This window comes from Marmota monax, unplaced genomic scaffold (assembly GCF_021218885.2).
Source record: "Marmota monax isolate L192 unplaced genomic scaffold, Marmota_monax_Labrador192_F-V1.1 WCK01_AAM20220418_F8-fsc00008, whole genome shotgun sequence".
NCBI classification, from domain to species: domain Eukaryota; kingdom Metazoa; phylum Chordata; class Mammalia; order Rodentia; family Sciuridae; genus Marmota; species Marmota monax.
The window spans coordinates 7,587,590-7,610,458 of record NW_026694432.1 but is presented as its reverse complement, the minus strand read 5'-3'; the positions used below and the strand labels follow the sequence as shown (position 1 = coordinate 7,610,458).

Below are 22,869 nucleotides of genomic sequence, written 5' to 3'. Positions count from 1 at the left end.
TGGTGCATACCTGTTATCCCAGTGACTCAGGAAGTTGAGGCTGGAGGATTGAAAGTTCAAGGTTAGCCTCAGTAACTTTGTGAAAACTTTAACTACTTAGTGAGACTCTTTTTCAAAATGGAAAATAAAAAAGGGCTGGGGGGTATGGCTCAATGGTAGAGCACTCCATTGACTCCCAAGGGGTGGAGGGTGGGGGTAAAATGTGAGTAAAATGGAAAGGTGAGGGGCATAGGTTAAAAAATGATTTCTTGGAAGAGGTGCCATCTGAGGTAAGTATTGACAGATTGGTTGGAATTAGCAGGACATTAGGGTGGGGAAGAAGGAACTATGTTCTTAGTCCAAAGACTGTTAGAGGTGGGGAACAAGGTGAAAGTTACCTTACAAAGGAGAGTCTTGGGATGAATCCCTTTCCCCTTACATTGGCAGTCAGCTGGATTTGCGTGTAGTGTGATCACTGCATATCTGAATAGTATGAGCTCTCAGGGTGGCAAGGGGGACTAGCAGAACTCTGGAGCAAGTTCCCACTTCAGGACTGGAGATGAATTTCAACATGAACTGTTGGTCCTGTGGCACTTCAGTACCATCTCTGCAGTGGTGTAACAACTCATCTTCATGTCATGCTCATTGAGCATGAAGAGAGCTGATTGAAATAACTGGATGAGTAAGTATGATGCTTTTCTAAGTAACATTTTAAAAGTCATCTGAAGCTGCAATAGATGAGTATCAGGTTTGGAATCCACCTGCTTCTCCATACACATCATTCCTGAAAGCATTTTCCCACCTGGATTAGTGGTGCAGCTGCTCAGATGACTTTTTTTCCCCACCCCTATACCAGGGCCTTGCATATATGAGACAAACACATGCCTATATCCCCAGCTATCTAAGATAACTTCTGCTTCCAGCACCTTCTTTATTTTCTACACCATGTCATTTAACGTGTTAGGAACTAGGCTAGATGCTCAAGGAATTTACAGGTTGGTAGGCAAGATTTAATTAGAGCAGTACAATGTATTGTGTTGGGAGGGACTCCTAGCCTAGTAATATGTGTCAAGAGCTAAAGGGTGAAAAAGTAAGCAAAGGAGAAGAGGAGAAAGGATGTGAGAACAGTATGTGCAAAGGAGTAAATGACTAAAAAAGCCCCTGGAAGTTTGGACAAGGAATGTGAAAGAAGAGTAGGGAGGTACGTTTAGAGAAGTCATACAGAGCCCTGTAAACCACGTGAAGAATTTAGACTATCCTAAGGGCAATGGTAGTCACTGGAAAATTTTTAAGTAAGATAGTGTCATGGTCAAATGTTTTCCAAAGAACATTGGCTATAGTGGGGAATATCAGTATAAGGAAGAGGTAGCTGGGTGTAGTGATGTACACCTATAATCCCAGCTACTCCAGAGGCTAAGGCAGGAGGATCTCAAATTCATGATCAGCCTGGGTAATTTAGTGAGACTCTGTCTCAGAATACAAAGGACTAAGGATGTAGCACAGTGGTAGGGTGCTTGCCTGGGATGGATGAGGCCCTGGGTCTAATCCCCAGTACTTCCAAGAAAAAGAGACTGTTCCTGGTTAAGAGGCCACAAAACAATGCTCCAAGTCAAGAGTTTGGAAGTAACAGCTGGCAGCCAGATCTTACTCCCTGTTTTTCTATGGATCATTCTAAGAATTTGAATGGTCTTTAGATGTTTAAATAATTGAAAGTGAAGAAGAATATTTGTGGCATGTAACATATGCATACTTATGGCTACTTTCAGGCTCTGAAATGGAGTAGTTAGAACCTAGTGGCCCACAAAGCTTTAAATATTTACTATTTATAGTTGAGGGTGTAGCTCAGTGGTCAAGTGCTTGATTAGCATATGCAAGGCCATGACAATGATCCCCAACACCGCAAAACAAATGCATACATACATGCATACATACATACACTGACCCTGACAGAAAAAGTTTGCCTACTCTTGGTCTAAGCAATAGATAGTGCTGGTCCAGAGTAGTGGCATGAAGAATGAAGAGACTGGATTGATATCAAATTTTTTAGAACTGATTTAGGGAGGCCTTTAGGAGGTGGAATGGTAAGGCATAGATGGAATTGATGGATAAATACTACTATACTAGCCACCTAATTGATTTCCCTACTTCTATTCCTTGCTTCTACAATCTATTCTCAGATGGCACTCCCCATTTAGAACTCTAAAATTGCCCTCTCACTCTTGATCTGAGGATTTCAAATTAATTTGAAATTGACCCTACCCACCTCTATAACCCGATGTTTCATTCTAGTTTTATTGAATTATTTTATTTGCATTTCCCCTGGGGCCCCATCTCTTTTGGCTCCAAGTCTTTCATAATCCTCCCTTTGCTTGAAGTCAGCACTCCACCTTCCTGCTTCCACTCTCAAGATGGTATGTGCTTTTGCAACTCTGGAGTGTTGGGAGTTTAAATTTCTGCCTCCATCAAAAGGCAGGATGTTTCAAAGGACTCCATCCCCAATCAATAGCAGACACTCAGTAAGAATGAATGGGAGTGACTTTAGCAACATCAGGTGGCTGCCTCAATTTTACCGTTTGTAAAATATGTATAGTAATCCTTATCTCACAATGCTGTGCAGGAATAAAAATGAAAAAAAAAAAACTTGTCCAATAAGCGTGAGTTGAAATTAAGTCTGATTTGTGTCTGATACAAAAAACACGTGAATATTTAAGGCAGACACATTCTTTACAGGTCTGGTAAAAATAGACCAGAAGGCAGTTTTCGGAGTACACAGCTCATACTATTTGTGCAGAGCTGGGGCGGCCTTAGCGCCTGCGTGGTCCCTCCAAGGTGACTGTACCGCCAAAAGCACTAGCTTATCGAGAGCATCCGTTTAAGTCAATTCCAGAAACCCTGTGCTGTGCGGTGAGCACACGGCCATTAAAGAAAAGACGGTTCAATCCCCGCGATAAAGGCCTTGGAGCAAAGAGGGAGGGAAGCCGCCTCTTTATAAGGGCCTGAGATATTTGACCCTTTCCAAGCCCTAGGTCAGGCCAGATGATATTGGTCCAGGTGTCTCACAAAGCCATTTCTTCAGTCTGGACACAACCCTAAACAGGCAGCCCGCCCACCCGGGCGGCAGCCTCGTGAGTCACGTTCTCTCTGGCCGTCCTAGCCGGTACTCTATGGTTCTCGTGGTGACTACTCTAATTCTAGTTCCGGTCTCTATGGCGGCGGAGGCTGGAACGGTTGTAGGTCGGCCGAATTAGCCGACTAAAGGCCAATGAGCGTAGAGGAGTGATAAAGATTTAGCCAATAGAAGTAATGATTTCGGGTCAGGTGGTGAGATTGACGGTACAGGTGGCCAATGAACAATGCTTAGGGCGGGTCGATCTCAGGGCTTATCCCGCCTGTCCCGCCATTCTCGCTAGTTCGATCGGTAGCGGGAGCGGAGAGCGGACCCCAGAGAGCCCTGAGCAGCCCCACCGCCGCCGCCGGCCTAGTTACCATCACACCCCGGGAGGAGCCGCAGCTGCCGCAGCCGGCCCCAGTCACCATCACCGCAACCATGAGCAGCGAGGCCGAGACCCAGCAGCCGCCCGCCGCCCCCCCCGCCGCCCCCGCCCTCAGCGCTGCCGACACCAAGCCCGGCACCACGGGCAGCGGCGCAGGGAGCGGCGGCCCGGGCGGCCTTACATCGGCGGCGCCTGCCGGCGGGGACAAGAAGGTCATCGGTGAGGGCTAGACGGGGACGGGGGTGGGGCTACGGGGAAGTCTGGCCGCGGAACCGTTAGCCGGCACTGGGTGAGCCGGAGCGCGCGGCTGGCGGGACCGACTCTCCGCGCGCGGCCGCCCCTCCCCCCGGCCCCACTCGCCCTCGCGGGCCCGGACTCGCCCGCACCGCGTGCCCGGTATGCGCGCGCACGCCGCCTCCGCGCCCCCTGCGGACCCCGCGGGCCGCGCGCCCCTCCCCCTGCGGCCGCGCGCAGCCCGCCGCGTGTGCTGCAGGTCCCTTCTCGCGCGCCCGCGGGCGGACTGGCCGCCCTCGTGCGCTCGGCCCGGACTCCGTTGTTCGGTTCCCCCCACCCAGCTCCCTTCCGCGTGTGCCCAGAGGGCGCGGCGCGCCGCCTACGCAGGCTGGAGTGGGCCGGGCGGCTTCCCCTTCCCTCACGTGCTCCCCGCCCGCGGCCTGCGTACACACCCATCTTGGGCCCGCGCCCCAGGCCTGCCCTGCGGCGCCCCACGGCTTTGAGCCCACCCACGTGTAAGGCAAGGGACGCTTAGGGGTCCCCGCGCGGGCCTGTTAATGGGATGGGGAGAGAAAAGGCTGTCAGGTGCCCGAGAGCTGCAAGGGGGTAGATCCCGAAGCCAGGGCGTTTTACAAGGGTGGCTGGTAATCGAGGGTTGTTTTGCTTTGTTTTCCAGCAACGAAGGTTTTGGGAACAGTAAAATGGTTCAATGTAAGAAACGGATATGGTTTCATCAACAGGTGAGATGCGCGTGTCTGAAGCTCCATCCCTGTTCCTGCATGTTTGCCGCTCAGTCCTTTGGTTCTGCGGGGCTAGGGGTTCAGTTAGCATGTTGCAGGGACCCAGCCGCGTTCTCAAAGGCAATTGCCTCCTCGATAGTGTAATATTTTGTTTTCCTTGATGAGTAAAGGGATTCGTGTATGTAGAGTTCGTCTTTGTTTTTCAGCTAAATATCAATCTAAAGGTAATCTCAAAGGGTTGGTTGTGGCACAAAGCAGTTAAGGAAAGCGGAGTGAATGAGTCGTTTCTTAACAGTTTTGGGAAACTGTAGGCCAACACGTTTTCATCCTTGTCTTTATACATTACTGAAATTAGGATTTGAGGATGTGATCCTGTAATTAAAGAATGTATATGTATGTGTGTGTTTGTACACACGCGTTGTTAAACCTTTTGGAGTAACATGATTTGACAAGTCAAAGACATGAGATTTTTGTCATCTTTACATAAGGTTATATTGCCTTTGTTTACCATTTCAAACCTCTTTTAATACCTCGGGGGAGTTTTCTATTAGTACTTCTTTGGCCAGAGAAAGCTGGTTTTGATTGCCTGTAAATTGGGGGGGGGGTCCTTTTCCTTATTCAATTTTTATTTCTACTACTTCCTTGTGTCAATCCTGCTAATTGAATAGAATTTTTTTTTAACTCTGGCTGTAGCTTTATTAGAGTGGTCTTAAGTCCCTGGTAACTTAATATTGTTCCTTTGAGGCAAAGTCGCCAGCTACATCGTTAGATTCAGCCTTAGAATTATCTGTAGCGACAGCGGTGGTAACTGCAGTTCGCTCACTGCACTCTGCGTCGGCTCCCTTGTGAGCCGGGCATCATTTCCAAGATGGCTGCCAAGGCTAGTAGTGCAGTTGCATGGGTGTAGAGCACCGCGAGTGCCAGTAGCAATCTTGGCTGTACAGCTGTGTGGTACTTGGCGCCATTTCAGCGTTTTCTTTTCTTGCATCCTTACTTTAGAAGGTGTTAACCAACTAGATGTTTGAAATAACGCTTAAGGGTAACAGAATGTTTGTGAGATGGACATCAAATGGGCAACCAGGCTTTTAGAGACAGACATAATTGATGGAAAAACGTGCGTTAATCAACCACACAGTATTGTGGAAAAAGATTAGGCATTTGATGGTCTGTTTGCCACATTTTTCAGTTATGGGGAAACATTTTGTTATTTTCATAATTTGGGGGATTTTCTGCCTTGAACTGTTTGCCTTTCTGACCAAAGCTACATCTTTCATCAATTTTTTGATAATGGATTAGTACTGAGAAAGAGAGGAATACTTTTTTTTTTTTTTTTTTTTTTTTTTTTATATTTATTTTTTAGTTCTCGGCGGACACAACATCTTTGTTTGTATGTGGTGCTGAGGATCGAACCCGGGCCGCACGCATGCCAAGCGAGCGCGCTACCGCTTGAGCCACATCCCCAGCCCCGAGAGAGGAATACTTTTAATACGATTGGTTTGTTGATTACTTTTTAACTGATCTCTGGGCTAGGGTAATAATGTCCATCTTATTCCACCATCTTTTATATTTTATTTAGAGACATTATTTTATTTGGTATTCATGCCCTACTCTGATTCTCATTGCTTGTCTATCCTTAAACTAGTAGTTTTGAATTTAAGGGAGTTGAAAATGAAAAATCCCTGAGATCCTCCTGCAGTTATGATACATTTTTAACAGGAATACCAGATGTTGGTGAGAATGGTCTGTCTACCATAGCTTCAAAATAACTGCATTTAGCTGTTGACCTAGTGCAGTCAGATCTCTTGTGTACACATTAGAGGGGATAAGTTGTAGTTTTTGTATTTTGTGAGCATTTAAGAAATTTTTATATTGTGGCTCTTCATACTTATTTTATACTGTGGCTCTTTATATTTTATAAGTATTTATTCTATGAGATGATGTTCATTGAGTATTCTGATTTTGAAGCAACTCATTGCTCATCCTTCAGGGCCAGTTAAGTGTAAATTGGCTTTTGATCTTTTGTTTGAACTATCCTGACCTGAACTGTTGTTGAATTAACTCATTAAAATTTGCCTTGTTGCTAAATTAGTAGTTTTTAATGATTCTGAGACCCTAAATAGGGTATTGTAGAATGAGTTCCAGTCGTGAGGGGAGGTTTGCCTTAATGAAAATAGGAGTTGGTTCTAGATGTTGCTCATGTAGTAAAACAGATCACAGACTTAGTTGGGGACACCTTACTCTTCTTTTTTTTTTTCTGTAAGGAATATGGATATTTGTTTGGAAAATGCAGAACAGTTCATGAAAACACCTTACTCTTCTGAGGGAGGAAGACAGACTGTATAAAGGGGGAGGATGCAGTGTTTAGGGTGGTTAAACTTTGGAATTCCCTGGATTTCCTATTCTAGATTCTAGTTTTATAACTGAAATACAGGATTTTTTTATGTAAATTTCCTTCCTTAAAAGACATTTCAGGGCTGGGGATGTGGCTCAAGCGGTAGCACGCTCGCCTGGCATGCGTGCGGCCCGGGTTCGATCCTCAGCACCACATACAAAGATGTTGTGTCTGCTGATAACTAAAAAATAAAAATATTAAAAATTCTCTCTCTCTCTCTCTCTCTCCTCTCTCACTCTTTTTTTTTTTTTTTTTTTAAAGAAAGAGACATTTCATTATAGATGTTGACTGATAGCTCTTAAAGCGTTTTCTCCTAATAGTGTGTGTGTTTGGTTTGGTACCTGGGATTGAACCCAGGACACTTAACCACTGAGCCACATCCAGATCAACACCTCTTTTGAGACAGGGTCATGCCAAGTTATGAGGCTAGCCTCGAACTTGGAATCCTCCTAACTTACAGAAATTTTTTTTGTACCTGGGATTCAACTCGGGAACGCTCTACCACTGAGCCATATCCCCAGTTCTGTTTCTTAAAATTATTTATTGTGATTAGGCATATATGACAGCAGAATGCATTTTGATTCATTGTACACAATTGTAGCACAACTTTTCATCTCTTAATTGTATAGAGGTAGCCTTGCACCATATGTGCAGTCATACATGTAGCTAGGGTAATAATGTCCATCTTATTCCACCATTTTTCATATTTTATTTAGAGACAGGGTCTTGCTTTGAATTCTCCTGCCTCAACCACTACCATCCAGCTGCTTATAGGACTTTTAAAGTAGTGAAATTATGTCAGGCATGGTGACACAATAAAATCCTATCCGAGAGGTATTTAGGTATCCAGGAGTATAACAGGTTTGAAACAAACCTGGGCAACTTAGACCCTATCTTTTTTAAAAGGGCTGGGAATGTATAGTTCAGACATAGCACTCCTGGTTTCAGATTCTTGCTAAAGAACAGCAAAAAAAAAAAAAAAAAATGTTGTTTAGACATGTAATCTAGGAATTCTGAAAAGAAATTCATTGAGTTTCTCTTTTGTGTGCTGTGTTGGCAAAATAAAAATTGAACCATCTGAGTAGTTTATTAGCGTTCCTCCCAGAGTTACTATTTTTTTTTATTTTAGCTTTTTAAGATTGATCCATATTTGCTAAATTTATGATTACCATGAATCAATAACAACTTTAATGGGACATGCATTTTAGTAACTGAATTAGGAATTTTTTTTTTCTCCAGAGTACTTTAAATGCCAGTTTGTCATTATGAAGTTTTGAAATGGGGGGGAAATTTGAAGCAAAGGAAATCAAGTAGAGTAGAGATCACAAGCTGGTAACCTGCTGGTTGATGTTTTGGGACAGTAGTATTTTTTTTTTTTTTTAATTGGAATTAATCGCTAACATTTAAAATTCTGGAAATAATACCAATACAATCCAGGTTTCATGTTTTTAAGATGTGAACTTCATTTAGCCTTAAGGCCCTGTGTTTCCACATAAGTAAACCCAGCTGACTGTATTACCACCACTTTTAGGATGTCCTGTGTTCTTTTTTTACCAGTGTCACATTTAGTTGTGTCACTTGGCTGACTGCATTCCCTACATGGCCTCTGCATGCATACTTATTTTCCATGTTGTAGGAAGGCTTAGTTTTTCTCTCTTTATAATAAAACTTAGTCAAGCTGGTCAGTTTTAGTCTGTTTGGGTGGGATTCCCATTTGGGAATTCCACTTGTATACTAATGACTTCCTTCACCGGAAGATAATGGTAATAATAGACATAGCTAACAATTTACACCAGGGTCATCTAGTATAAATGCTTAAAATGAACTAATTCATTTAATCACCAAAGCTTTTGAGGTTTAGGTATTCCGCTCTGAAGAGATTGATTAACTTGCCCCATAAACATAGTAAGCAGGATTTGAAGTCAGTTTTCCTGCTCTGGTGAAAATAGACCTTAGTCATCTTTAATTTGATGGTTATCCACATAGTTACAGGTAATTTCTAATGGCTAGAAATTGTCATTTCTAGAATGGCTAGCTGTTCGTAGCCATTGAAAGATTTATATGATCTCTAGCATGTCAGTGCAGCTCCTTTGTGCTTACTGCTAGTTGCTCAGATGTTGGAAGACTTTCTGCTTCTTACTATATTTCATGAAAAGTTCTAGTTTAGCATGCAGGTTAGCATTACAAAGAATTTTCTTACTAGTATTGAGGCAGTTAAAGAATTAAAAGAACATTGAAGCTTACTTCACTTCTGGATCTTTTGTTTTTATATGGCCTATGAGGTAAGAACCAGTATTATCTACTGGGTGTGGTGGCTCGTGACTATAATCTAGTGACTTGGGAGGCCAGCCTGGGCAACTTAGTGGGACTCTAAGATTCAACTTAAGTGGGAACCTGAGGATTTGAGGATGTAGGTCAGAGGTAGAGGACCTCTGGGTTCAATCCCTAATACCCCCCCACCCCCACCCCCCGAAAAGGATGGGTATTATGAGGTTGCCTTAAAAAAATAAGGAAGTAGAGTCTTCTGGAGTTTGTCATCATCCCCACACCACCAGGGATTGAACCCAAGTGTGCTTAACCACTGAGCCATATACCCAACCCTTTCTATTTTTATTTTGAGATGGGGTCTCATTAAAATGCTGAGTCTGGCCTTGAACTTGGCCCTTCTGCCTCAGCCTCCAGGTGGCTAGGATTACAGGTGTGCTCTATTGTCCCTGGCAACTAAAATTCTCAATGTATAGTTCACACTAAAAGTCTGTAGAGCTTTGGAGAGGCCGTCACCAAAACTCCCATCTTGGTAGGTCTGTCTCTGAGCCCTGTAAATAGTCCATAATATAATTGAAAGCTATTAAGACAATAGGGAAGCCATAAAGACTTCTTAGTTGCTACTAAGAAAGGGATATGTGGGGGAGTGGCTTTTTTCAGAACTGGGACTCATGGTACAAACAACAATGAATGACGTGTGTTGAAGACTTCAGGACTGATTTGTTGGTTATACCTGTTATCTTGAGCTGGGTAAAAATTGCCATGCTTACCTGGTCACTGATTTGTGACTTGGAACAGGAATACACTGTAATCTTTCAGTGGTTTCTTCTGTCTTCCTTCAAAGTAAAATCATTTGACTTAAAAATCTAGAATGGGCATCCAATGTATTAACTTCTGTTTCCTAGTACTGGGGCAGTAGTTGCCTACCCTCCAGTCTGCCCTTGAAAGCATCTGTAGACTATAGTCTAAAAGGTAATGGTGGACTGTGCCTGGGAAACAGATGTGTTGGCTGGGTGACAGGGATTTTTTTTTTTCAAAGGGAGCAAATAAAGAGGTAAACTGTGGCTGTGATATTAAGGAATTAATATCTGCAGGACTAAAAATTTGTATCTGGATGCTTTAGGTTGTGAAACATGTAGATGTTAAATCCTGGAATTTGTTCTTATTACCACAGGATTATAATTTTACATACGGGAATTAGGTATTTTAATAGTTTGTGTGGTAATGCGCAACAAGGTAACAGCATATAGGAGCATTAAGTCATGAAACGATTCACATGGTAGGTCTCATTTAAGGCAATAGTGAGTTGGCAAAAAGTTAGCTTATTTTCATGTACATACAGCTAGAGTAAAGATGATTGTGTTTTACGGATGGGAGAACAATCAGACATGGTACATGTGCAGTGTAGTGCTTGAATTTGGATGGTTTGGGCCATGAAAATCAAGGCAGAAATTTACAGAGCAGAAGCATTAGGTGAGCTGTGATTGTCTTTTGCGTCACAAAGTTTCTTTGGGGAGATTAAATTTGTTTTTTCCTCTTTTTTTCTTATTTGAGTTGCATTTGACCATGATTAAGATCCTTATCAGTCTGGATAGATTGAATAGTACAGAAGTGGCAATAATTGCATTTTAATCCAAAGAGCTTGCTAGAATACAGATAAGAAATCGTAGGTAGGCACCCATATTTTAAAAGATGTAATTGAGAGCTGGGTGCAGTGATGCTCACCTCTAATCTTAGATATCTGTCTGAGGCAATAGGGTTGCAAATTCAAGGCCAGTCTCAGCAATTCCAGTAATCCCTCTGCTCCACCCCCACAAAAAATGATTTTTGAGTAACGTGCTTCTACAGTGCTAATGATAGAATGAGGCACAGCCTGTTTTCAGTGACTTGTTGGTGTTCCACTGAAGAGAAGGGCGCTCATAAAAGTCTTGTCTGTATATACCTCCATTCTCAATAAAGTATGGTAAAGACGGAAGTATGTTCTTGGTTCTCAGAATACACCACCAAGGGTAAAAGCACTGGGAATGTCTCCATCTCCTCCCCCATTACATCAATAATGGGTAAAACATGCTTATTAAAAAAGCTATTTTGGCACATGTGTTTCCTTGGGGATTTATTATTTTGAAGCAGGGTCTCCCTGTGTTTTTGTTCAGGCTGTCCCTACATATTATTATGCCTCTGACCATACCCACCCCCATTTAGGATTGAACCCTGGGGCTCTTCATCCAGATGTTCACTGAGGTATGACCCCAGTCCTTTTTATTGGGACAAAGTCTCAATTTAGTATGTCCAAGCCATAGTTTTTGTTTTGATCTGTGAATAAACAAGTTTATTGGTAAATTTAGTCAACATCATGAACCTAAAAACACCAATAAAGGATTCATTTAAAACCTACTTGGAAGGTCATGTCCATAAAAGGGATTTTCCCAGGACAGTAAGTAAGTAACCAGATGTAACTTATCCCAACAACCATCTTAATTTGCAGAGGTCCAATAACCTGGCAGCATTACCTGATTTTGGATTTTTAAGTTTTAAGATTATTCTGGTTCCATAAATAAAAATATTCTTATGTCGTGATAATGCTATAACTTTAAGGTCTGAATTGAAGTTATTTATTTTTGTGGTGCTGGGGATTGAACCAGGGCTTTGTGCATGTCAGGCAAGCACTCTACCAACTGAGCTATATCCCCAGCCCTGAAGTAAATTTTTATGTGTGTTCTTTGACTAAATTGGTCCATAGATCACCAAGAAGCCAATAGTCTAGTTTTGATAGTAAGCTAGTATTGTAACCTTTGTTCCTCTAGTCATTAAATACTAGAGCTATACTATAAGCGTTTTCTTGTTCTGACCTACTGACAATGAAGAAGGTGGGGCACATGTATTTCCTTGGGGTGAAATAGTCTAGAAATAGAAATGTTTCACTTCCAGCGGTTCTTGTTTCTTATTTTTTACCTGGGATAGAATCCAGGGGTCTTAACCACTAAGCCACATCCCTAATCCTTTCTGTTTTTGAGACAGGATCTTACTAAGTGTCTGAGGCTGACCTCCAACTTGGGAGGATGATCCCAAGTCACTGGGATTATAGGCGTGTACCACCATACCTGGCAGATCTTCTCATTTCTAATGTCATCTCCTTGATAACCAATCTCAAAACTAAAAGAAGACATCATTTTTCTCTTCCCCCTTATAAACTTTTACTGGTGCATTATAGTTATAATATTAGGGTTTATTTTGATACAATTGTATAAGCATGGGATAAAATTTGCTCCAATTTAGTACCTAATGGTTTTCCACATTTTTTGCTTTAAGAAGGATATTTAAAATACCTTCTTATGAACCCTTCATCCAGGACTTCATCAATCCCTATCTGGCCTTCTATAACTAACTGGATGGGCTCTGCTCATATTTAAGTCCTAAAATAAATATTTTAACCATATTTTTTCAGCAGAATTGAATAGACCAATGATTGTTGTAAAATGGTATCCATTTAGCCAGTCACAGAGGAACACACCTATAATCATAACTACTTTAAAAAACAAGGCTGGGGATGTAGCCCTTATAAATACCCATTGATTCAGTCCCTGATTCCTCCCCGAAAAGGGAGAATGTGTCTAACATGAAGTAAAAAGGATGAGTGTGATACTGAAAAATATAGTCTCATTCATCTGTCTACTTAGTTATATATACATTGTTCGGCATTTGAGTGATGTGTATATCGGTTGTACTTTCTTTAGGTTTTTTTTTTTTTCTTTTAAGTTTTAGATTCACAGCAGAATTAAGCTGAAAGTGTACAGAGAGATCTCATATACTCTTATTCTTTCCCCCACCAGTAGCATCCCAAACCAGAGTGGTAAATTGATTAAAATTGATAACCAAAGTTAACCTGCCATTATCACCTGTAGTCTATAGTGATCACTCCTTGTGTTATATGATTTAGGGGAATTTGTTTTCATTTGGGGTTTGAAAATGGTTATCAGGAAATGAGGATGGAGTGGAAAAAAAAAACATTCCTATTACTGTCAGTAACCATGTTCTAGAAGTGAGGGTGGGATGTGCTGCAACGGTAATTTTGAATGGGGTAAGGAGTGACAGTATGTTTGTCACTTCTACCTTAATTATAGCTCAGTTGGTCCCACTGAAGTCTGACTTGTTTTGCTCATATTCCTAAACATCTGCTTTTTAAATTTCCTAATAAGTCTTTGGCAGCCAGAAAGCCTTTGTGGGAAAAAATGTATACTAGTGATCAGGCATATTCTTAATCTCTGGCAACTATGAAATATATTCCATTTTTTAATTTGTTCAACTTGGTTTTGTCTTATAGGAATGACACCAAGGAAGATGTATTTGTACACCAGGTGAGTGCTTGTGTGTATAGATACTTGCACTTCTGACTCAAGGCTTAGGAGAAGAAAAGGGTGGATGTCTTCTCAACTCTTGTTCCTTGCAAAAGGTTAAGTCCAACCACCAGTTTGTTTAGTTCCTTCCTACCTAAAGAGTAATAGCATGATTAAATGTGTATGTACATTGAAACATTGTATTGAAGTCCACTTAATTGAAATAGGTATTACTGATTGGGATTTTGTTAATAGCTGTAGCATTTTAAAATAACGAATCTACTCAACTTAATTGAACTAAATTTTTATTCCTAATTTTGGATGAGCAAATGCAGCCTCCATGAATATAAACTTAAATTAATAGTGTTGCTATAAATACACAGAAACGTTGGCAAGACGTTTTCAGATGCTGTTCGGCCTATCTCTATGATAAGGACAAATCATAACAGGACAGAGCTGCAGAATACAGTTATCCAAAGAGGGTAGTAGAAAATGAGCAAACTAACTTACATCCTTCTACCCTGAAACGTTTTTAATAAAGTAGGATTTTTTTAGTTTGCTTCTAACTTTGGAGAGTTGGCTTTCTTTGGGAAAACTTCACTAATAGCTTAAGGTTAAAAGAAAGCTAGTGCAGCAGAGATGACAATTCATTAAATAATTGTGCATTGGCTACTAGTGTTAGGGAGGAGAAAATTTAACAAAGTAAAGGGGCTACTTGCTGGATTTTCTCAAGTATCTTTTAAAGAACGTGTTTTTGAAAATGCTCAAACATTGAGGAATTACGATTATTGTTATAGTAAGTCACTGCCAAGTGAATGCTAATATCTCAAACTTAAGTATGTTATAGGCTTCATTGGACTTACTCATCCTCTCAGGTATGAAATGGGTAGGGACAGCACGTTTGTGTATGTGTACTTCTGTGCTATGCAGTTTTTTCACTGAGACTGTTAAAATATCGGATTGTATTAAATTATTTTAAGAAACTTAACTATTTTTTTATACTAATCCAGAAATCTAAAGATCTAAAGTCATTTCCATACTCATACCTTTATTCAGGTAGATATGAGCTTGGATGGCAGCATGCTTCTTAGGAAGAGCTGTCATAGGTTGGTGATTTTATAGCTCTGAAGTGTCTTATACAGCATTCATTTGACAGTCAAGGGGAAAGCCAGATCAATTTCTAGTACATCCAAAACCCTATCAAATAATCCAAGGGTCAAATGTAAGTATGGAAACATTTAAATTCTAAATATAAATTCAGGACTACTCAGACAAAATGTTTTAAAACAAATGTTTGTTTATAAAATTATGTGTTTTATGAAGACAACTCTTGACCTGTTCCTTCTGCATTTTCAAAAGAATGTGCAGACTTAGGAATGGTATAACAAGGTTTATCAGTCTTGCTGGTTTGGCAACCCCAAAATGTTGGGGAAGGGAATAAAGATGTTCACTAAAGAGTTTGGGGATTTTAATTATCCATACTTCTGCTATCCCCTATGACTGCAGGTAATTGAGAGTTGGCTATATATGAAAGGTATGAAAACTATGTGACAGTTTAGATGACAGATGAGATCAATTATTTTGACTTTAACTTACCCAGTTGTGTTGACCCACAATGTGTCACCAATATGCTTTCCTCTTTATTTGTAAGTGGTTTCAACATGTAGTTGTTTTTTTGGGACTTTGGCTGCTCAGGTCTTAGTGGTGTATCAAGGAGATGCAGTTCTGGGCAACGGAGCTTAACTGGCCTCAGATTTGTTGGTTGTCCTGCCTCCCCTGGAATGGAAATGCATGAGTGATCCTGTAATGGATACTGCTGTGATGTGGAATGAACATGGGATTTGGAGTCCCAAGACCTGGATTGAGAAAAGTCCCCGCTCTGCCACTTACTAGCTGTGCGACCTTGGGCAAGTCAACTAATTTTTAAGTGCCTGCTATAATGTAAGATATACTGTATTCTTGGGAGGTAATAACCAACATTCCCATGCAGTCAGATAATATAAAGAGTGGCATTGTTAATACATGTGAAATGCATTTCCATGGTAGTATTTCAGGTTGGAAGGGATTTTGGTTGACATTTGTAATTGAGTTTGATATGGTAACACAGGGACAAAGTTGGTTTGGTCAACTTTGAAGCATGTAAAAACTAAACTTGCCTGTCATCTAAACTGGCCATGTGTGGGGCTAGCTTCTACTATTAAGTGCAGTCTTTGGGGGATAGATGGATAGCCTCATTTTGTTCCAAGCTATATATAATGCTTTTTTTTGTAAAAAGCATTTAAAAATACACATAATATTGTTGTCTCTGTCTTGAGTGTTAAATTACCTTAGTTTTGTAAATAGTGGTTAAAATGCTGGGGCTTTGGATGATTGGAGTATTTTGGTTGAGGTGGGGGTAGCATTGGTCCCTGCTTTCCTGAACTTATTGACAGTTTGGTCTTATGTAAAGCAAATTATAAGATAAGTGTATATCCAAGCTAAAATAATATTGACTCTGGTACATTTTAAATGAAAAAGCACGTTATTCTCCCCTGTTAATCTATTTTTGGAATGTGATATTACTAGACTGCCATAAAGAAGAATAACCCCAGGAAGTACCTTCGCAGTGTAGGAGATGGAGAGACTGTGGAGTTTGATGTTGTTGAAGGAGAAAAGGTGAGGATGCTTTTTGTGTAAAGGTTTGACTTCAGTATGGAAATATTTTGGAGATCTCATCCATTAGGATGGTGGCTCTAATGTGGATGGATGTGTTCAGGTGACCACATGAACACAGGTGCATCTAGCCTAATGTGTTGGCTGCAGTTAGAGGGCAGTCTCTTCGAAGAGTGAGGAGCTGATATTTAGTCATTTCTATGCACCCCTGCCCACACAGACATCCCCACCCCTTGTTTTCTTGTTTTCCTGGGTTTGTGTGAGGTTTGTTAAATAAAGTATTCTGAGTTCCTTTGTCACTATCAATATATAATGGCTTTTGTAGGGTGCGGAGGCAGCAAATGTTACAGGCCCTGGTGGAGTTCCAGTTCAAGGCAGTAAATATGCAGCAGACCGTAACCATTATAGACGCTATCCACGTCGTAGGGGTCCTCCACGCAATTACCAGCAGAATTATCAGAACAGTGAGAGTGGGGAAAAGAATGAGGGATCGGAGAGTGCTCCCGAAGGCCAGGCCCAACAACGCCGGCCCTACCGCAGGCGAAGGTTCCCACCTTACTACATGCGGAGACCCTATGGGCGTCGACCACAGTATTCCAACCCTCCTGTGCAGGGAGAAGTGATGGAGGTAAGTTTCACCAAAAAGAAAAAGGATCAACAGCAAGTAATACCTTTTGACATGACCATTTCCTGGAGTTCTTCCACTACATTGGAATTGTTGGTCATATGAAAAGCACTTTTCCATCCTGAATAACCAAAGGAATTAATAATATGATATTTAACTAGATGACCCCCCCCCCCCTTTAAATTAACTCTTACTATCATAGGAGATAGGATTTGTCTGGTTGGGTTTTTAGTGTTACTGATCCAGGAAGTTTGATTGCTGATGTCTTTTTCAGGGTGCTGACAACCAGGGTGCAGGAGAACAAGGTAGACCAGTGAGACAGAATATGTATCGGGGTTATAGACCACGATTCCGCAGGTACAGCCCATATTAACCTGTTTATCTTCAATTCTATGTAATGACTCAGCAGTGGCATCATGCTTCTCCTGCAGTCTGTTTGAGTCATTTACCTGTTAACACTTACATTTTCTTTCGTCAGATGCCTAAGAGGTGAACCTGAAGTCAATTGTCTTTGAGAATGTGTTCTTTGCATCTTCTTTGCTGGCACTGGTTAAAAACAGCTTGTATAGATGAGGTCTACTTTGTACATATTTTTTAAAATGAGGGTGTGGAATTTCAAATTTTCTGTTCTTAAACAGGTAAGACAGTAGTTTAAACCACATGTCTTTTAAATCTCCCTACTAAGGAGGAAGGAAAGGTAAGCATTAGGAATATCTGACTTGAAACATGGCATACTTGGGAAATGAACAGTAAGACAGTGGAAAAGCAGTGTTCCCATTATCATAGTAGGATAGAATACTGTGACATTTTTTTTTTTTAAGTATTAAAGCTTTAGAAATCAGGGGACCTAGTTGAAATTACACAATACACACATCAAAGAGGTTTTTGGTGCACATTGAATCTTACATTAACAGCCAAATGTCTTTGTACTATTATTTGCATTGATGCATGTCCTTTCCTGAGGTTCTAATTTAAGTAAACTGAGATGCTAGCTGGTTCACAAGGATTTTCTAATTCACTGCTAAAACAGGCAATTGTGTTAGCCACCTGGTAGGTTTTGAAGATAGATGAGTTCTTCTGTCTGGTTAAAGTCTGAACGGGGCTCCCCTGGCACTCTGTACATTATTATTCACAAGTTCCAACAGCAGAATCTTTGATTTGGCTGTTAGTGTAGAGTACATCAGTTTTACTGAATTTGTTAAATTCTAGAAAAGGTTTAAAAAAATCTTAAGTACAAAAGTCTTTTCCGTTTATTTCAGATTCAATAGCCTCGTGTTCATTATGTAAAATATTTGACAGTGCCAGATAATTACCACATAACACATTTTGCTCTAAAGTGTGCAATGAAATTATCAATGAATGTGGGTAGGGCTTTCTAACCTAGTCAGGAGTTAGGCTTGGGTTGGGTGTTGTTTTGTTCAAATGAATGGTAAATGAAATGCGTCTGAATGCATGAATTTTTGGCATGAAATCCTGGTTGGTGTGGGTTCAAGAGCAAATTGAATAAGATGGGGACCCTAGGAAGAAGTTTTGTTGGAAAGGAGACAAATAGGTTAGGAAGGAGAACATATGAAGTCAGAAGGGCTCATTTATGAGAAATAAGAGGATTTATAGGATAAAAAGTACAATAGAAGATAATTGCTAAAAGTTGAGTCTAAAGGAGAAGAAAGGTGGTCAGGGACAACATTGTGAAAATAGAAGGAGAAAAGACCAGGAGTAGTGATTACAGATTCTAGTGAAAATTAAGAATGTGAAAACAAGGAATAAACTAGAAAAATAGGAAATAGGGTAACTAGGGAGTCACATGTTTGAAATTGAGAACTCAGGTAAATAACGAGGTCATCAATATAAAAGGTAATTAGAAACTTGGAACTATAATAGGCAGAGGAGGTAAAACAGAGGCTATTATAAGATTGAAAGCCTGCAATTTTCAGGAAGAAGTTGGAAGAATTATGTAAAAACCATCATGGTGCTTTGATGATTTAGGGTGAGTCTGAGGCAGGAGGACTACTAAGTTTGAGGCCAGCCTGCCCTGGGGGATGTAGCACAGTCGTAAAACAACCCCGGGTTTAATTCCCATACAAAAGGTGTGTAAAAAGTGGGTATTAGGGGAGAGGAAAGGGTTGGGATGAGTAGGTGGGGATTTTAGAGAATGTGGAAGTTAAAAAAAATTGAATCTAGAAGGTAAATGTGAATTAAAGCCATGATTTTGATATGGTCCTGGGGCTTTCTGGAGTGCTATGAGTGTATGTAGGGAAAGTTCAATAATATTTCATTGTTTTTCTGTTGTTTAATCACCAGCAGAAAAAGAAAAAAACAAATATCTTTCTCCTGGGTGATGGAGTCTCATTCTTTAATTTTAGGTCTTTGAAGATAATATATTGCTGGAGTTGTATTATTTGAACTTTGTTAATCTACTTTCAGTTTATAGATTTACTTATTGTACCTATTCCATATGTACAGTGTGTGACTTGGTTTCTGGCTGCTTTTACTTAGCATGTGTTCTCGGGGTTTTTAATGTGTTAGTGCCTAATCCATTTTTATGTCTATCACATTGCATTGAATGGGTGTTCACGTGTTGATGGACATTTGAATTGTTCCCACATTTTATTGTGGATATTAATAAGTCACAATAAGTTTTTGTGGATAGTCTCTAGGGTACAGACTTCGGTAACTTTAGACTAATAAATTGACTAATGATTGCTGTGGACTCATTTGTATGAAGGGGGAGCATCTTTGGTCTTATTTTCTACCCTTTGGCAAGGGTAAAGGGTAATAAGTGTGGTGCCTTTCAAAGTTGTTTAAAGTTCCTTTTAAAGTCTGTTTAAATGGCGATGGTGTTGTACCACTACTAGCTAGTTCATGCTTAATTTTGTAATAGATTAGGCCAGGCAAAAGTTTGCTTGTCTATTAAAATCATATTTTAGTTAACACATTTGTACATATCGTAGGAGTATATTGTGCAGTGTTTTTAATATGTGTATAGTGTGTAATTACCAAACACTTATCATTTCTACATCTTGCGACCCTTTGGACTTCTTGTTATTTTGAAATAGATTATAATGTTGTAAAGCCAGTTTTAATACTCATATTTGTTGTTTATACACCACTGTTCTTTTGTACAAAATCATGCTCAGTTTGTGAAATATGAACCAAGTTTGTATATTTTTTATTATTATTATTATTTTTATTTTTTTGCAAAATGGCCTGTAGATCACTTTGAACAAGAGAATGTCCAGATAATTATGATTGAACAAAGTAAATCACTGTTGGATGCATTGAAAGGAGGTTTTGTCACTTCAGAATTTCCAAAATGTTCATTCTAGGGGCCCTCCTCGCCAAAGACAGCCTAGAGAGGATGGCAATGAAGAGGATAAGGAAAATCAAGGAGATGAGACCCAAGGTCAGCAGCCACCTCAACGTCGGTACCGCCGCAACTTCAATTACCGACGCAGACGCCCAGAAAACCCTAAACCACAAGATGGCAAAGAGACAAAAGCAGCCGATCCACCAGCTGAGAATTCGTCCGCTCCCGAGGCTGAGCAGGGCGGGGCTGAGTAAATGCCGGCTTACCATCTCTACCATCATCCGGGTAAGTAGGCCCACAGGGCCCACTGGCCTTGGTGTGACAGTCATGAGTAGTATCTGTCATCTTTATTAATACAAGGGGGAAAAAACCAGTTTATCAGGTAAGATAAGCCATTTTATGTAGTGTCATTCACTCTAATCTTCAAATTACTTAAATATTCCATTTTAGGGTGTTGAGAATCAGCCCTATTTGGTCCCTCATCCAATTCTCAATTCTGACACCGGGAGACCTGTCTTCGCATTGTGTATTTTGAATATTAGAGCCTTTTGTCAACTTTTCAGAATGCTGTGATTTCACCAGTAAACTGAGGAAAGTCTTGCTAACCTTACTCTGAGAAGTATGTTAATTATATTGTGTTATTTGTGCTTCATTTTTTAAAAAAGAAGTGGGATAGCTACTAGAATTAATAACCTAGATAATAGTGGCAAATAACAGTATTTGGAGAAAGTTGGCAACATTGGCATCATTTTTAATCATTTATAGTTGTTTAATTGGTTTATTTTTGTTGGGGAAGATGGGAGATCTTTCTTGTTTCTAAAAGCAGGAATTTATTCCTTGTTACGTTAGTCATGCTTTATTTAAAATGCCTGTGAGATAGATAATTCTCTGACAATTATGTTTTTGTTACTATAAATTAATGTCTTTTTTTTCCTTTAAAGTCCAAAATTAAGGGATTCCTTTGCATTTAGTTTTTTTACTTTATATCTAGAGACCTGTAATTCTCTTTGGCTCTGGAATTGACATTTTTCTGCCTTTGATACTTTTACAGTTTTCCCTGTTTTCTGGGTGGCCAAAAATCATCCAGAATCCACAAGTAACCCTTAAATCACACAGTATAATGTCTGCTTCGAGTATATATCACTGTCTTAGGTAAAACAGTGAGATTTATTTGTCTCCCTTACATTGTGCTTATATGATATAGAAAATTTGATGTGTTGTTGCAGTGAATTGTACATGATAAACCTTTTTTCTTTGCAGTTTAGACATCCAACAAGAAGAAATGAATATGAAATTCCAGCAATAAGAAATGAACAAAAGATTGGAGCTGAAGACCTTAAGTGCTTGCTTTTTGCCCGTTGACCAGATAACTAGAACTATCTGCATTATCTATGCAGCATGGGGTTTTTATTATTTTTACCTAAAGACGTCTCTTTTTGGTAATGACAAACGTGTTTTTTAAAAAAGCCTGGTTTTTCTCAATACACCTTTAAAGGTTTTTAAATTGTTTCATATCTGGTCAAGTTGAGATTTTTAAGAACTTCATTTTTAATTTGTAATAAAAGTTTACAACTTGATTTTTTCAAAAAAAGTCAACAAACTGCAAGCACCTATTAATAAAGGTCTTAAATAATTGTCTTTGTGTATACCTCTGTCTAGTTTGAGTTAAGTCTTTTACTGTTCATGGGCCATTAACATAAACTAGTCTGCAAATAGATGATATAGGTAATTCCCTCAGGGCAAATTGCCTTAAATCCTGCCTGGCATATAATAGTGCAAGCCTGTAATCCCAGCAGCTAACAAGGCTGAGGCAGGAGAGGTGGCAAGTTCAGAACCTGTCAGCAAATTAGCAAGCTCTTGTCTCAAAAAAGGGTGGATATGGCTCGGTGGTTAAGCACCCCTTGGTTAAATTCCCCGTTAAAAACAAAATATAAAAGATATGTAACACTTTTGTGGGTTCCTAGTAAAAGTTTAAAAATAGGTTACTCTGATTAAGGATTAGCTCGCCTGTCTGGAGTAGGACTGTAGTTCTGTGTGTGTTCCTGTGGTGCAGTGATAACCCTAGGAAAAGGATGTGCTCTAGCATGGATCGACTGGTTTCAAAATTTGCACCACTTAGTTCCTTCGCTGTGGTGCAATGATTTCAGCCTGTCAACCAAATGGAGGTGTTTGCCTTGGAATCTAGTATGCTAATTGTTATCTTGGCCTCTGATTTGGTAGAGATGACAACAATGTTATATGTGTGGTTAAGCTGTTTAAGAACATGGGGATGATAAAAAGCTCATTTTGTTGACTCCTTATAGAATGTCCTGGTCTGGCTATTCCTTAGTGATTTTTAGTTATGTGTTCTTTGGCCACTTGATAGAATAATTAGATTCTTGGCTGAAAATGACTGCTGTTCAGAAACCCATTCCAGATCAGTTAAAGAGAGACATTGCATTTGTTGAGTAAACCGTCGTGGCACATTTGAGGGGTCCTGCAGTGTGATAAGTGGAGGTGGTGATGCCCTTCTCCAGAATGTGCTCATACAAGAAATTGAATTGGTATTTAGTAGACTGTGTAAAGTGAAAAATTGAAAGGTTGGTTATTAGTCAACTCTTTGAAAGTCATCTAAATTGAGACCAGCTCTTGGTGATAGAACCTTGTAAAAACTTGATGGAAGAGCTCACCTCACTTTAGTTGTAAGTATTCATACTCAAGAAATTTGTTAGCATTAGCTCATACCTTTACCTTGGTGGGGTTTATGGAAATAACCTGTTGGTAGAGAGTGCAATGGAAAATGCTTAAATGCTGTTGGTGGTATGTAGGATATTTATACTTGCATGTATTTGGATATATATTGTAGAA

General features: G+C 40.1%; 1 protein-coding gene across 3 annotated transcripts; it reads left to right on the top strand.

The window, feature by feature from the left end:
* The first annotated feature begins 3,370 nt into the window (after window positions 1–3,370).
* Ybx1 (Y-box binding protein 1) lies at window positions 3,371–21,656 on the top strand. 3 transcript variants are annotated; one of them, XM_046469022.2, is made up of 8 exons: window positions 3,372–3,692; window positions 4,384–4,447; window positions 13,426–13,459; window positions 16,004–16,093; window positions 16,416–16,718; window positions 16,990–17,072; window positions 20,042–20,307; window positions 21,283–21,656. In XM_046469022.2, the coding sequence occupies exons 1-7, from the start codon at window positions 3,527–3,529 to the stop codon at window positions 20,274–20,276; spliced, it is 975 nt and encodes a 324-aa protein (XP_046324978.1). In that variant the 5' UTR covers window positions 3,372–3,526; the 3' UTR covers window positions 20,277–20,307; window positions 21,283–21,656. The 3 variants fall into 3 exon arrangements, with proteins under 3 accessions (XP_058426814.1, XP_058426813.1, XP_046324978.1); XM_058570831.1 differs by lacking the exon at window positions 16,004–16,093 and having other exon boundaries at window positions 3,371–3,692; XM_058570830.1 differs by lacking the exon at window positions 21,283–21,656 and having other exon boundaries at window positions 3,371–3,692; window positions 20,042–20,312.
* The last annotated feature ends 1,213 nt before the right edge of the window (window positions 21,657–22,869 follow it).

Excerpts from the sequence above, each read along its gene's own strand:
- Ybx1 (XM_046469022.2), top strand. The coding sequence starts at position 3,527 with ATGAGCAGCGAGGCCGAGACCCAGCAGCCGCCCGCCGCCCCCCCCGCC. Across the intron at positions 4,448-13,425 it reads GGATATGGTTTCATCAACAG|GAATGACACCAAGGAAGATG; the intron begins GTGAGATGCGCG and ends TTTGTCTTATAG. Across the intron at positions 13,460-16,003 it reads AAGATGTATTTGTACACCAG|ACTGCCATAAAGAAGAATAA; the intron begins GTGAGTGCTTGT and ends TGATATTACTAG.